The 15,532-nt window shown below is 39.9% G+C and overlaps 1 protein-coding gene across 2 annotated transcripts in view; it reads left to right on the forward strand.

Moving 5' to 3' along the window:
* Nucleotides 1-14,426, forward strand: part of fhl3a (four and a half LIM domains 3a) — a 63,544-nt gene extending 49,118 nt beyond the window's left edge. For both annotated transcript variants that reach the window (XM_088327055.1, XM_088327054.1), the window contains exons 2-6: nucleotides 1,595-1,775; nucleotides 4,026-4,200; nucleotides 6,396-6,565; nucleotides 8,162-8,348; nucleotides 13,929-14,426. In XM_088327055.1, coding sequence (XP_088183181.1) covers nucleotides 1,620-1,775; nucleotides 4,026-4,200; nucleotides 6,396-6,565; nucleotides 8,162-8,348; nucleotides 13,929-14,080 — 840 coding nt within the window. In that variant the 5' untranslated portion in view covers nucleotides 1,595-1,619 and the 3' untranslated portion in view covers nucleotides 14,081-14,426. The remainder of the gene's footprint in view (nucleotides 1-1,594; nucleotides 1,776-4,025; nucleotides 4,201-6,395; nucleotides 6,566-8,161; nucleotides 8,349-13,928) is intronic.
* The last annotated feature ends 1,106 nt before the right edge of the window (nucleotides 14,427-15,532 follow it).

The following is a 15,532-nucleotide window of genomic DNA, read 5'->3' on the forward strand; positions in this document are numbered from 1 at the left end:
ACCCATTTCAGTTAATTTTATTACTTTACCTGGGTTGTTTTTAATGGCTAAAAATTTGGTCATTTTGTTTACAAACTACCATTCGCTAAATGGTGTTGTTTTGTTAAAAAGTAAGGTTATATTGTAGATGAAAAAATAATTTTATTAAAAGATAGGTTGTTAATTTCAAAAGCCCCGCCCAAAATGGTCATTTTGTACTAAAGGAGAACAGCAATTTTTTTTTTCCTTTATGTTGCCCAAAAATAATAAACAAACTTGAATCCACTTGCAATATTTTTGCATTTACCTTGCGATAAAATTGTTTTGAAAAGACGCCCTCCTCCAAAATTACAATATTTCGGTAAAATAACCCCAAAAAGTGTGTTGTATTGTATAAACTATACCCAAAACTATATATGTCTCAAAAAAAAAAGAAACAATTGAGTCATTTAGTACCAAACAAACCTATATCTTATTCATTATTTGATTGGTAGAAAGCAAGAAAGCAATTATATAATTGGTATGTTTGTTTGTTTTTAATTTTATATTCTTTCATCATGACGTGGCTGTGCCTCACCTGCCAATCCTGAGTGCAGGCTACTGGTTAAAACCACATTTTGAGTATTCATGATAAGAAAGCTCGGTTATATATATATTTTTGTGGGTATGTTGGCCTGGAGAGGGATGGACTCTACTAGGCTGCATTGCCCAAGACACACCACAGGGAATGGTTCCCCTAGACCAGGGGTCGGGAACCTTTTTGACCCAAAGAGCCATAAAAGCAAAAAATGTTTTAAAAAGAAATTGAGAGAGCCACATCATATATTTTCAGACAAAATTAAAAAAAACTTTCAAACACGCTCTCTAGACAGAAGCTAATTCTTCAGCACATTTGATTTCACTGTGTGTCATTTGATGAATCAATCAAATGTATGAAATGATAATAATGCCAAATCCTGTGTCCCAAATCGATGTAACTATACCATTTACAATTTGTCTTCCACCTTCAGTTAAGAGTGTTGAGGCAATGTTTTCCATGTCCTTAATAACGGTTTCAAAACAATGTGCATGCAAAGTTCTTTTTTAAAAATGTCACAAATTACTGCAAAAGATAAGCATATCGTCATATTCCCTTTCGGTGTGAACTGCACTGAGCAAGAGAGAGAGAGAGAAGGAACTGCCTTGCGCTGTGTGCAGGGATCCGCCCACCTGTACTGCTCACCCAATCAAAGTCATTTGCCAGCGCTTTTATGTATCAGTTTAAATGGTTTCTTATCAAACTTCTGCATTAAGTTGCTTCGGCTTCATATGGACCAAAATCGGGATGAAATCAATGACTTTGGAACGCCACAGAGAGATGTGAAATAGTTACATTTTATTTCGGAGCCATATGTACTCATAAAAAGAGCCATTTACGGCTCCCGAGCCATAGGTTCCCTACCCCTGCCCTAGACCCTAGTGGTTAAGAGATCCAACCACACCAATGTTAAAAGAATTTTGACCTTTTCCTGCCTTTACCTAAACTAAAGGCCTTTGTTTTAGCTGTTCTTTCCTTTTATGATATCACGTGTCGCCTCTATTTTTAAACAAAATATGTTTTCTCGCCCTGTTTCAGGCTGCCTACCCGATTTAGCGCCACCATGGCCGACCGTTTTGATTGCGACAACTGCAAGGAGTCCCTCTATGGCCGCAAGTACATCCTTTCGGATGACAGTCCTTACTGCATCCCGTGCTACGACAGTCTCTTCTCCAACACGTGCGACGAGTGCAAGGAGCTGATTGGGCACGACGCCCGGGTAAGCCCGACGGGATCACACTTTATTTGTTTTGGGGTTGTAAAGGCAACAGTTGGACCTACGTGGTGCCTGAACGCTTCACTGGCGTTTGTAGGGCGTTTTTGTTCTTGTGTGCTGGTATGAGTCCTGTGTACACTATGATGTCATGTTCTCCATGCTGTGAGCTTGTTGCATACCATGTCACAACAAAGCCTTCCGTGGAAGTTCTTCAGTTCAGCTAATCCTCGTCTATTTATTTCTATGTATTGTGAAATGAATTGTTACATAACTACATATATATATATTTAAGGCATTCAATGCCAGAAGTTTCTCTCTAATGGGAGGAGCCAGTGCCAGCCATTTTTGCCAATTTGACTCAAGCTATAGCTATATAGGCACAAAACATTTCAAAATAATATTTTCATTAGAAAAGAAATATGTTTCTAGCTTTTACCATTGTTAGTAAACATCAATTGAACATTGTTTCTTGAAAGTACTCGTTTACAAGAAAACCTCTGAGAAAAACGGCTTATTGTGAAAGGATGCTTTTAAAGCAAAACTTTTACTTCCCTTTGTGATACCTCTAATATCCAAACGATGCTTTCAATAAACACATGGGCACTTTGCGTGCGAAATGACATTTTATTGCAAAAACACTGAACTTATGGATGAAAGATGCATCCATTTTTTCGAAAACCTTTTAGCGCTGATGACATGATCACCCGATTTCGGTCAACATGGCAATTGCGTTCCTGAGGATGTGCAAAACATCATCCCTATCCGACCAGACGATGATGATGGGACATTTTTATCTTTTTTTAGAAAGGAAAAAGATCTGTTAAAACGTTAACTGCGTACTAATCCATAACTTTGCTGTTTCCACAACACTGCCTTACTATGCCGACGTGGGGCCGCCTACGCACTCTCAGTCGCTGGATACACTAAGAAGTCAGGACTTACTTGATGTGTGGACAAAAAGCTGATCAAAGCCACTCCCAAACCCTTTATAATAGTTTTTTGAAACAAAAATAAATGTCTTTTTACGTTTTGGCACTCAGGGTCAATGCTCCTGAAAATGTATTTTTGTTATGGCATTTAATGGGTTAATTGAAATGATTGAAACACAGTTGCAATTTAGCATCAGCATTAAGCTAACTGTTCCTTTATATTATCAGGCAATTTTTCTTGTACTCTAAACACATAACATTACCCTGGGGGTAAGCAACCTGCAGCCCTAAAGCTGCATGTGGCTCTTTGGTGCAGTCGTAGTGGCTTCCTGGAGCTTTTTTAAAATGACGTTTCTGATACATTTTAAACACTGCACCTTTAACTACGGTGCGGCTTATTCTTTTTTTTTTTCCTATGCGTGAAAAACATTGTGCCCAGCAACGTTATTGTAAATCCGTCACTTGTATCCTGTGTGAAAGTTCTTGCAAAGTTTATGCATAATTCATGCATAGTTCATGCATAAGTTTAGTGTTCTCGCAATAAAATGTAAGAAAGTCCAACATATTCTAAAGGCCGTCCCTGGAGCCCTTTCTTTTTATTAAATGTTCAAGATTTTGAAAAGTATATAGGCCCTATGGGTTGTGGAAATCGAAGAACAGCAACATGATTGACGTAAACACTGCATAATAATCTGAACAAACAACCGTACGAAATATTAGTCAAATCAAAACAAAGAACGATGAGCCGAAACAACGAACAACTTTTCACAATTGCGATGGACAAAATAACAGCAATCTTCTTTGCAGATGTCAAAACAAAATGCATTATTGACTTACAATGCCCTCTTTTGCATTAGAGGAAATTGATCAATCAATTAATTGTAACATACATTAAATGTTTTACATAACACTCGTGCTTCGCCCTTGTAATTGGAATACTCTTAAACACCATCTATACAGGGATATTCTTTGTCTTTAGATATGTAAACGATTCATTTGGATTGTGCCAAAAATCCAACTTGAGATCAACGTCAGATTATTCACTGCATCCAAACATATTAAAGGTAAGATCTTAGGCCAATCTTAGCCACGCCCAAACCAGACCTCTCCTCCTCCCGAGTCCTCAAAGATAAAATGTGAAATTTCGGATTTGCTTCAGGCTCAGTCCTGCAAATCAATTTAATTGGTCGGGCTCTGACTGGTTCGGGCTTTAATACACGTAGGCCCGGGTCTGGCCGGGCTGGATTTATTAGGCTTGATCTCACCTCTAAAACGTAGTCATGGTTGAGGTGAAACTGATCTGGTTTGTGTGCTTCGTCCCCAGGAACTTTTCTACGAGGACCGTCACTACCACGAACACTGCTTCCGTTGTTTTCGTTGTGACCGCTCTTTGGCGGACGAGCCCTTCACTAACCAGGAGGATGCACTTCTTTGCAACGACTGCTACTGCAACGAGTTCTCGTCAAAGTGCGTGGCCTGCGACAAAATTGTCATGCCTGGTGAGTGTCTGGGTTTGCTCCTTTGGGGCTGTGGATCAATTGCTGCACTGCAAAAAAGGAAAATTATTTGGTAGAGTGCAGGTCAAAAATGAGGCTACTTTGGGACTTTTTACATATAACAATGGTCCCCATTAATCGCGATAACCAGGAATTGTAACAGGAACTGTAGTCAAATGCGTGCACCAGTTGTCAGTTTGACACATTCGCTAGCTCTTTTAACTACTGTATTCCTCGTTTTACTATATTTTAACCTTATTCTTGTGTTTTATTGAATGACAAGCATGATGGCCCGGTGTTGAAGGGCTTGGCGTTGGCGCTCAATCTACTTGGGTGAGGTTGTTTAAGCCATGGTTTGTTGAAAAAGCACCATAGAGCCACTGGGGGGGCGCCAAAGAGGCAGCTCTAGGATCGCTTGTACACGAAATGTTTTTGTTGGTATTTATTGGGGGTGCCTTAAGACGGAATCTAGCTAAAGACAATCGCTGAGGCCAAAAGTACGACCGTGTAAATCTTCATAAAAATTGGTTCAGCCGTTTCGGAATTTATAAGTCTCATACATACACACATGCTAAAACACACACGCCCGCCAATCAGGTTTTATGAAGTAGTTTACATTAGGTAGATTAGATATAGATTAGATTCATTTGATTTTTTTATCTTATTTTTCTATTTTACTAAATTAAAAAACGGGATTTTAAACAAGCAAGATTATGCTTTTATTTTCTCTTTTGATATTTTATTTGACCATGTTTTTAATAGTTTATACGGTATTGTATTTTAATACGGATTTATCTCAACTTGTCTCATCTCATCTCATCAGCTGCACCGCTAATCCTCAGTAGGGTTGCGGGGGTGCTGGTGCCCATCCCAGCAATCATCGGGCAATGGGCAGGGGACACCCCGAACTGGTTGCCAGCCAATCGCAGGGCACACAGAGACAGACAACTCGCTCGCTCATTCACAACTAGGGACAATTTGGACCGGCCAATCCACCTGAAATGCATGTCTTTGGAATGTGGGAGGAAACCGGAATGCCCGGAGGAAACCCACGCAAGCACGGGGAGAACACACAAACTCCGCACAGGAAGTCCGGTAGCTGGATTTGAACCCACACAGGTGGTCCCCAAGACCTTAAAACTCTGCCACACACGCGCTAACCACTGCGCCGCCGTGCTGCCTTCTTGTTTTTTCTATTTTACTAAATTTAAAAAAACGGGACTTTAAACAAGCAAGATTATGCCTCTATTTTCTCTTTTGATACTTTGTCTGACAATGTTTTTAAAGTTTATACAATAATATATTTTAATAATAATTTATCTTAACTTATGTGATAGTAAAATAAGAACTTGGGATTTGGATTTGGTTCAGTTTTAGCTGGTTTGGGGATTTCTTTCTTGTAGAAATTTAGTCTATTTCAAGTATTATTCCTCTTTATATAAAAAATTATTCTAGCAAATATTACAACATGCTCAGCCGTCTGGACCCCACCCCCACTCTTTTACTCTATTTTTAATATATTTTCTAATTAATGTTATTATGGGCTATTTAGAATATTTCTGAACTTATACTTAATTTTGCTAGAATATCTGTTAAGTAACATAACATTAGTAAATTTAAGTATATTTATTTAACTAAATATTTTTTATTAAAATAAAATTATAATTTGAAAAATCATATATTTAACACGACATGCCAACAGAACAAGTTAGAAAGTACGTGATAGTTTAATTGCTCAGTGGGTGGGACCTAAAAAAATACAACAACAACAAAAACAGCGCTGACCTAATAAGTCCCGCTTGCCATACCTAGCTCAAAAACTGTTTATTTCGTCATTTTCCAATTGTGTAATCCTATAATGTGTGCAAGTTTTCCACAGTTGGAGAAGAAAAATCCCGTTCCACCTCAAAACCGCAGCGTCATCGTAGGTTAAACCAGCAAGTAAAATAAAATGTGATTTTTTTTTCAAAAAACAGCACCAGAGTGGGAAAAGATGGATTCTTCAGTGACACAAACTACGGGGGGAAAAAATTGCATTAATCCATCCTGTACGCCCAGCTGCCAGTTTCCAGCAGAGTGTGTGGGGCCCGTTCTGTTTTCATTTCCAATAAATCAAAATAACTTTTTATGCATTTGTGCACTTCCACCACAATATGTCATGCAGTTAAAATGTTTTTTTTTTATTTTCCATCTTGCAGGTACCCGGAAGCTGGAATACTCGGGTTCCACGTGGCACGAGGGTTGCTTCGTTTGCCACGCCTGCGAGCAGCCAATCGGCTCCAAGTCCTTCATCCCAGATAAGGACGAGCACTACTGCGTGCCTTGTTACGAGGACAAGTTTGCGCCGCGCTGCACACGCTGTAAAAAGGTTGGTAAATAACTTTTTGTTAACCTTAGTTTTGCTCAAAATTCATATTTAGAAACACACAAATATTGAAGAAACTTGAAAAACCTTCGAAAAATAACTTTTTGCAAAAGTGTAATAGAAACTACGCTACTAAGGAAAGGAAACCTCCATCTATGCTCCAACTACAGAACCATCAGTCACATCAGCCATGCAAGTTAAGTTACGCTAACGGTACTACTTAACAGACTAAAACCACCGTCTGAAAACATCCGGGTCAAAGAACAGGCAGGTTTCAGAGAGGAAAGGAGAACCACAGCATAGATTTTTAATCATCGCATCTAATGCGAGATGTTTCAACAACACCTGAGAAACCTCTATTACGTCTTTGTGGATTTCAAGAAGGGGTGCCGGAGTGTCCGAACCAGAACAGGCAATAGACCCAAACGAGTAATGTTTCATACAAAGCTTTATTGGGGAATCGTGGAAGTCAGGCTCGGGGAAACAAACGACAGCGATCCGGTGCTCGCTGGGCAGGAGGAGCAAGAAGCCTTCGAGAATGAAACGTGGTCGGAGGACGGAAGCAAGTCAGACAGCCTGGACGGAAGAACAGAGCGTGATCGGAGATCGGGACAAGTCAGGTAACCTGAGACGATCTGGAAGCCAGGGACGGTGGAGCAGGAAACAAGACAGGACGGGACAGACGGGAGCCACAGTCAAAAACTGCTTGCCTTGCATGTGCGGAGGTTCGCTGACGGACTGACTAGGAGTGAACGAGAATGATGTGTTTAAATAGGGGGAGAACTAATTAGTGAACAGGTGGCAGCTGGTGCTAAACGAGTGAGCGCAGGTGAGAGCAATGGGCAAATCATGACACCGGAGTCCATCCCAGCCATCTTTGGGCAGTGGGCAGGGGACACCCTGAACAAGTTGCCAGCCAGTCGAAGGGCACACAGAGACAGACAACTCACTCATTCACACCTAGGGACAATTTCAACTGGCCAATTAACCTGACATGCATGTTTTTGGAATGTGGGAGAAAACCGGAGTGCACGGAGTAAACCCACGCAAACACAGGGAGAACATGTAAACTTTGCACAGGAAGGCTGGTAGCCGAATTTGATCCCATGACCTTACAACTGTGCCGAGGACCGCTACCCACTTAGTACCACTGGGAAGCAGATGTTTGTTTTTTTATATTTTGCTGGTATATATTTGTATTGCCTTGACACGAAACCTAGCTAAAGACAATCACAGGAGGCCTAAAGTGCAACTGTGTAAATATCACATGAATCAGTTCAGTCGTTTCAGAGCGGTCACATATGAATACACACACACAAAAAAATCTGAATTTATAAACAGATTTGGTTCAGGTTAGATTAGATTGGATTAGTGTAGCCACTGAATCACATTCTGAATTAAATACATTTCATGCAATTTACTCTACATTAGATTAGATGAGATAGTTAAGAATCAGATCAGATTTGATGGATTAGATTTAGATATAGATGACGATGTGCCATATTATCTACCCAATGTATTTTAGACTAATTTTAATCTTGATAATATCACAATCGCACTCAGAGTCTCAGATTTGATGGCTCGTCCTCATCTTTTTAGACCCTGGCCAAAGGCGGTGTGACCTACCGGGACGAGCCCTGGCACAAGGAATGTTTTGTGTGCAGCGGCTGCAAAACGCAGCTGGCCGGCCAGCACTTCACTTCTCGGGACGACAGCCCGTATTGCCTCAAGTGCTTCGGAAGCCTCTACGCCAAGAAGTGCGAGGCCTGCAGCAAACCCATCACAGGCAAGACTCTAGCCCCAACCGCCTTGGTGGTCTGGGATGTTTTTGTACTCGTACTGTGTTTAAAACTCATATTTGTAAATTCACGCACTTCGGTTGAGCATTTGTTGCGTAACAGAGCAGCTGTACTTGACTGACCAGGAGTTTCCCAACTTTTGACATTGAGTTCCACTTTTTGTTACTGACAAGCAAGTATGGCGTTGTAGGGCCGATAGAAGATTAGATCCGGCTGCTTGGAGTGCATAGTGGTCAGAAGCTGCAGTACTCAGTTTGGCCGCCGGAGGGGATTAAATACCCCACAAAAACAGACCACACAAAATATATCTATTTATTTTGTTTGTTTATTCGGGATGCCCTAACATAAAACCTAGCTAAAGACAATTGCGGTACGACTGTTAATTTTCACAAAATCAGTTCAGCCGTTTCGAAGCCTGTAAGTCCAAACACAGACAAGGGATTTATAAAGTAGTTCAGATTATATTTATATTAAATTTAGACAGATTTAGATTAGAATGGTAAAAGGCTACAGGTTTTACGTGCCTTTCTTAGGGCCCGGTCACACAGCCGTTTGCGTCTGTATCGCGGGTAAAATTTTGCGATTTTTTTTTTGCCCGTGGTTGCCCGCGATGGAAAATGCACAAAATTGGCCAACCCGCTGTTCATCGGTGGTATGCCCGCAAAACAGACGCCGGCGACTGTTCCGCTTCCTCATCGCGTCATTTCCGCTTGTGGACCACGGGTATAAAAGCTGCCGAGCCGGTGTTATGCCGAGAAATGCATCCTTGCCGAGATTTGCATCCCCTCGCTACTACAACCACTTTTACCTCGTTTTATCTCACTTTTATATCACTTTTAGGGAATTTAATGGCGAACATATAACCAAAACCACTTCGTCTTGCATTTGTTGGGAATGTAATACAACTTAAACCATTCCGTCTTTGTATTTGTTGTGAATGTAATCGAACGGTAATGCACGCCGTATACAAATCACTTTTGAGCAGGTAACATGTTTATTTTGCCTTTTTCTATTCAAATCGCTCGTATTAAAACTGTTATGCACTCTGCCATAAAGCTTATTTCTGCATAATAAGCTTTACGGTAGAGTGCATAACAGTTCTCAAAAGTGATTTATATACGGTGTGTATTACCGTTCGATTACGTTCTCAACAAAAAAAGACGGAATGGTTTAAGTTGTATTACATTCCCAACAAATGCAAGACGAAGTGGATTTGGTTATATGTTCGCCATTACATTCCCTAAAAGTGAGATAAAACGAGGTAAAAGTGGTTGTAGCAGCGAGGGGATGCAAATCTCGGCAGGGATGCATTTCTCGGCATAACACCGGGCTGTAGAAATCATAACCGCTCAAGACTCAGTCCCGTGAAGATCAAGATTTCAAGCTATGGCACGGAAGAAGCCAATATGTTATTATTGTAATAGTTTTTCATTTTTATTTTATTATCTTGTTATGAAATGAAAAGAAATAAAAATGGATTAAGACGAGGTCACTACGGTGACGGGGATCCATGTTCACCCCTTGACATCTCGAGCACAACTAACGTGTGCTTGGCAAATCGCGCTGCATATACGCGGGAAAGGCGTTTGACCGTCACACGTGTAACACGCTAATTTCACGTAATAACACCGCGATACAGGCGCAGAACATGCTATGACCGTGCTCCACCCACGATTACCCGCTGAAATTTCGCGTCCTACCCACGTGTAACCACGCCCTGGCCGCGGCCATAGCACGTCGTTCCGCGTCATTTCCGCGTCATTACCTCGTATGTACCACGTGTGCCGCCCGCGGTTAACACGTGGTCTAAAGTTTTGAGCAGCGCAAAACTTTTTCGCGCGGCCAACCGCGTGTGAATTTCCGACCGCGTGTAAAGCACTGCTGTATCTCGTCTGTATGGCGATCTCAAAGCGTCCAACAGCGTCTGCTTCACAGGCAGAAATTTCTGGCCGTGATTCAGCCTCTATACAGACGCAAACGGCTGTGAGACCGGGCCCTAAGGTAGTTAGCGCTTCCCTTTTGATTGACACCTTTCCCACATGTATTCCACGTGTCTGTCTTCAAAAAAAAATGCATAAATTAGCCGCATCATTGCATAAGCCACAGGGTTTAAAGCTCGGGGGAAAAGTAACGGCTATAAGTGTGAATTTTACAGAACATGCCCAAGATTACAGAAGCAGATCTGCCCTAAAGGGTGTGGGAATCAAAGAACAGCAACAGTATCGGCCGATTGCGATGATGATGTACCGTTATAGTCAAAACAGTTCACAACATAATGAACTGGCATCCTACGTAATATCATTTGCAGATGTCCATTTTTAAAAAACAAATCAATATAATAATACTATGTTATTATTATGTTATTAACATGTTGCCATCATTAGAAGTAAAGTTGAAATAGGTTGTCAACCACTGAAACATCTGCCTTGTATAAAATCAATGATATGATGAATAAATATATACATTATAGGCTACTTCTAAAAAATAATTTTGGAATAATTGATCATGGATCTAAAGATCATGTCAATGACTTGTCATGCGAGTTAGAAGTTACATTTCCTAGAAAACCACAATGACCTATCACTGAACCAGTTTGGGCCCTACTTGGGTCTTTTTTAGAGGACTACCACGATGGTGACCCCTGTGCTAGATATTATTTTATTTTGATTAATAGTAAAAGGTTTTTATTTATTGTTTAGAATTTATGATTGTTATTTTTACTTTTATTAATAATAATATTATTTTTCCAATTGCTTTATTAAGTTATTTATTTATGTGTGTATTTCATTGATAAATCAATCGTGATTGCTACCAGTAGTTACTCGTCTGACCTGTAGGAGGCAACCTAAGTACAATCAAAGGCTTCTTTAAGATTTTCCAGTATAGGTCAGCAGTTGTTTTATTTTTATTTTTGGGGGTCGCCTTCCTGACTGTGACAGTAACTTCTCTTTCGGGATTTATACGCGGATCGCTCGCTGCGATCCCAGAAATAAACGTGTCGTAACGAACGACCGGAGGTTCCCTGATGGCTTTTCCCACAATTCGGCGGGAGTGGAATCTTTTGCAGAGAGTTTCCACCCTGCAGATTTGATTATGTGATGTTTAAAATTGAATATGATGTAATTTTAGGTCAATGGGAAAGTAGGAAAACAGATGAAAAAGAAAACTGATGAAGTGGTATGTGTATTGTCACTTGAGCACCATTCCAAGATTTTCATCAAATAGTCATTTCAGCTGCCGGCTAGCTACCTCACTGCAGGGTGCTAAATTTTATTCTCATCGTTATTCAACTTTAGGTTATCATCACCACTGTAGCCCGGTAACTAGTTACCAACTGGTTAACAGCGACTGGATATGCAAATGCACTTTAGTGCAAAGGTTATTTCCGAAACACATTATCACTTGTTAGGTTCAGCTATAACTGGGTAATAAATCACATTTATTCAAAACCGCCTTATGTGTTTAATGCATAATCCTTCAAAAAACTTGTTTTTTGGAGGTGGACCCAAACGCAGATACATGAGCTAAATGACAAGAGTTATTGAGGGCAAAAGTAATTAACAAAAAGTTGAAAAGGGAAAAAACAGAAACAAAACAAGCAGTCAGGAAAAACTCACGGCTGGCAAAGTTCAGGGAAGTACAAAGTTGATTGACAACAGGAATCAAAAGGTCGAGGAGCATACACAGGCAAAAAAAATCACAATTCCAAGAAATGATTCGGCAGCTTCTGCTGTCAGCACAGTCATTGACTACTCCTCTATTGATTGGGTCAGGTGTGGGTAATGATTAACAGGTGTGGGGTTCTCCAGTCGGTCTACTTGTTGGCACAGTCTGGAGGACGGCGGCATGTTGGATCCTGACAAATTCCTTATTTTGAAAATTGACTATTACCTAAATATTGTTGTTAGCTGAATCTCCTTAAGATGGTTGTAATTATTAAACCTTAATCTCATTTGGGGTTTGGGAAAAGCTATAATTATATTTTTTAAAACAAGATATTAATGTTTGACGAATGCTTGATGTAATTTTTTTTTTTCGAGATTTTCATTTTTCAACACAACCTGACCATCTAAGGTTAGCTCATCGCGCGGTGACTTACCGCTGACTGGCTAACTGCTTTGCATGTCTAAGTGTTGTAGCAAAGCTTAACATCTTGCTGGTTTGTATCTCTCTTAAAAATGTTAATAAAACGTTAGCTTTTAGCCTTTTACTGGCTTTCTACTATTAATGCCAACAAGTCTAAGTGGTTTATTGATCATTATTTTTAGCCTGTATTTGCTAGTATGCTAATTGACTACCGAATGGCCAACTGCTCTGAATGGCTGATTATTTTAGCGATACTTAACAACTTGCTTGCTGGTAACTCTCTAATGAATTGTTTATAAATAATAAGCTTGTATCATTTAACTAGCCTCTATTAATGCTAAAACGTTTCTTTAATGACCATTGTTTTTAGTTTGTAGTTGTTAGCACGCTAATTTACTGCTGACTAACTGCTTTGTATGTGTTTTAGTGATGCTTTACATCTTGCTAGCTGGTGGCCCTCTATGAATTAGTTTCTAGCCTTTAACTGTCTTGTCACTAGTGATACTGCCAATTACCATTAGTTCATTGAGCGTTACTTTTACCCTCCCTTGCTATCAGGCTAACTCAACACTGACTGACTAACAGCTTTGCATGACTAAGTGTTTATCAATGCTTAACGTCTTACTAGCTTGCTGCGCTTGCTAGTTTGCATTTCTCGAAAGGAATCATAAATGGTGTTTGCTTTTTGCCCTTTTACTGGCTAACTACTTTTAATACCATTAAATCCTTATTGTTTTATTTAGCCTGTTGCTCCTGGCAAGTATTTTTGACAACCACAAATTAATCCAGTGCCAACTTTAGCACTTCATATCTTAGATGAACTCTGTCAACTTTCATAGTGAAAGTACAAAGGTTCACAATTGGGATTAAATTGATTTTTTTGTTGTACTTTTGGCTTGGTCACCCTTTCTGAGAAGCGCATACCTGTCAACTTATCCGTTTTTACAGTGTTTTATGATTTTCCATCATTCCAAATTGTGTCTGCTGTTACATTTTTTTTTTCATTAGACTGATCTCTTTTCACCCATTTCCTCCCTAATCCGGATCGTCTTACTCACTGGTAGCAGACGACAACGTCATCGTAGATGGCTAATATTGTCGCATTACACTGGCAAATGTTATTTTGATCAGGCATTTACTTTTCCGTGCGCATTGTTATCATTAATTCTGTTTTTATCCTATTAAGTCTCTTTTACTGTGAATAAATATGTGCTGTGTTGTTTGTGAGGTATATTATTGTTTAATAAGGGGAATTGTAATCATTAATAAGGAGAGCTATTGGTTGAAGTTGACAGGTATGGAAGACCCAAATTAATCCATTGCCTTAGCAGCTAACGTTAGCATTCCCCACCTTTTCAACATTTACAGTACAAATGTTATGGTTTAAGTTGATCACTGTTTAATATGCTAGCTGCCTAGTTGTCTTACAAAGGTGTCCTTCATCCTCGCGACCATTAATAGTTCGTTACCTCTCCATCCAGGTTTCGGCGGAGGCAAGTACATCTCATTCGAGGAGCGCCAGTGGCACCAACCGTGCTTCACCTGCACGCAGTGCTCTGTGTCACTCGTGGGCGCCGGCTTCTTCCCCAACGGCGAAAGCATCTTGTGCCGCGACTGCCACGGAGGCCCATAAAGATGCCGCAAGCGGTCCCGTAATAGTCAAAGTCTTTTAAAAGGTCAGACAGGGAAATGGAAGTGCTTTAGTTTTCTCAAGTCGACCGTCATCAACCTTCTGTGCCTTAAAACAGTGTTTGGCAACCTTCTCTGTGCCGCGGACCGGTTCAATGTCTGATATTATTGCCCTGCCTACTAACAACGTTAGTATCGATAAAATCATACTCATCATAATAATAATAATAAGACAAAAAACGCAGTGTTAGCTCTGCATCACCACGGATCTTAAAGACATGGGAAAAAACCTGAGATTTGCTCTCCTCATCACACTATTTGAATTCAAGATACTACATTGTCTCACCTATTTCATCAATCGTTGTACAAGAGTTGTTTGGGCTGAACTTATTCCCATGATGCTCCATTACGGTGCCACGTTATAGAATGTTGTGATGGAGCATTATGGGAATTAATTCAGCCGAAACAACTCTTGACCAATTACGTGCCCCTTCAAGATAAAAAAAGGCAAGACAACGTGGTACCGTGAGTCAAAATAGTGCGATAATGAGATAAGATCGTATTCCTGTTCCTGTGTCATCAACAGGGATTGCATCGTCGAGATCCGGTCTTGCAAAAGTGATCGGCAGCATGTGTCGGTTGGTTAAACATTATCCCATACTATAATTTACCGCCACAAAACCTCACAAGTTGAGGTTAACACTAATGAAAACAAATTGTGTGAGTGCACGAATTAATACAATATAAACAAGGGCAACTTTTATCTAACTCTTTATTTTTTCTGTGCGGTCCAAAACCAAACGACCCATGGCCTGGAACCGGTCCACGGCCCGATGGTTGTCGACCACTACCTTAAAACATCATGCAAAGTAGTTTTTTTCTTTATTTTTAAAAAAAGGTGAAGTTTATTGCTCTAATCATAATACGCCAGTATACCGTTTTTGAGCACATTTACTGTTAGCCAAATGAGGTGAAAATACACCTTTGGCACGAAAGGAATTTATACTTGATATTTTTTTAATTTTGTCACCTGTCAATCAATACAAAAACATTTCTGGCAGTTTTTTGGGGGTTATTGCTAAGTTCATTTAGCACTTTTTGGACAAGCTTCTATGTTAGGTGCACATAAACAACAGACTCTTTAACAAAATCAAGGCACAGAACCACTTTTTGCATCTGTTTGATGAACCTTTTGTATATTCCTTCTATTGTTTTTTTTTAATTCAATAATTGGTTTTTATGTTTAAAAAAAAAAGCTTTTGACAGTTTGTCTTTTATTTGACGCTAGTGAGTTGAAAAAAAAAGTTTTTTTCTACATGCTAATCGATTGTCACAATTAGATACCCATTTGGTTGCTGCCCCCAAGTGGTTTGGAGTATTTTCATATTTACCTCTTCCACATTGCATTGCTTTTAAACGTGAGCCAAAAGATGCTGTGTTGTTTTTTCTTATGAGG

The sequence above is a fragment of the Urocampus carinirostris genome, chromosome 2 (genome assembly GCF_059441175.1).
Source record: "Urocampus carinirostris isolate Australia breed hairy pipefish chromosome 2, RoL_Ucar_1.0, whole genome shotgun sequence".
Taxonomy (NCBI): domain Eukaryota; kingdom Metazoa; phylum Chordata; class Actinopteri; order Syngnathiformes; family Syngnathidae; genus Urocampus; species Urocampus carinirostris.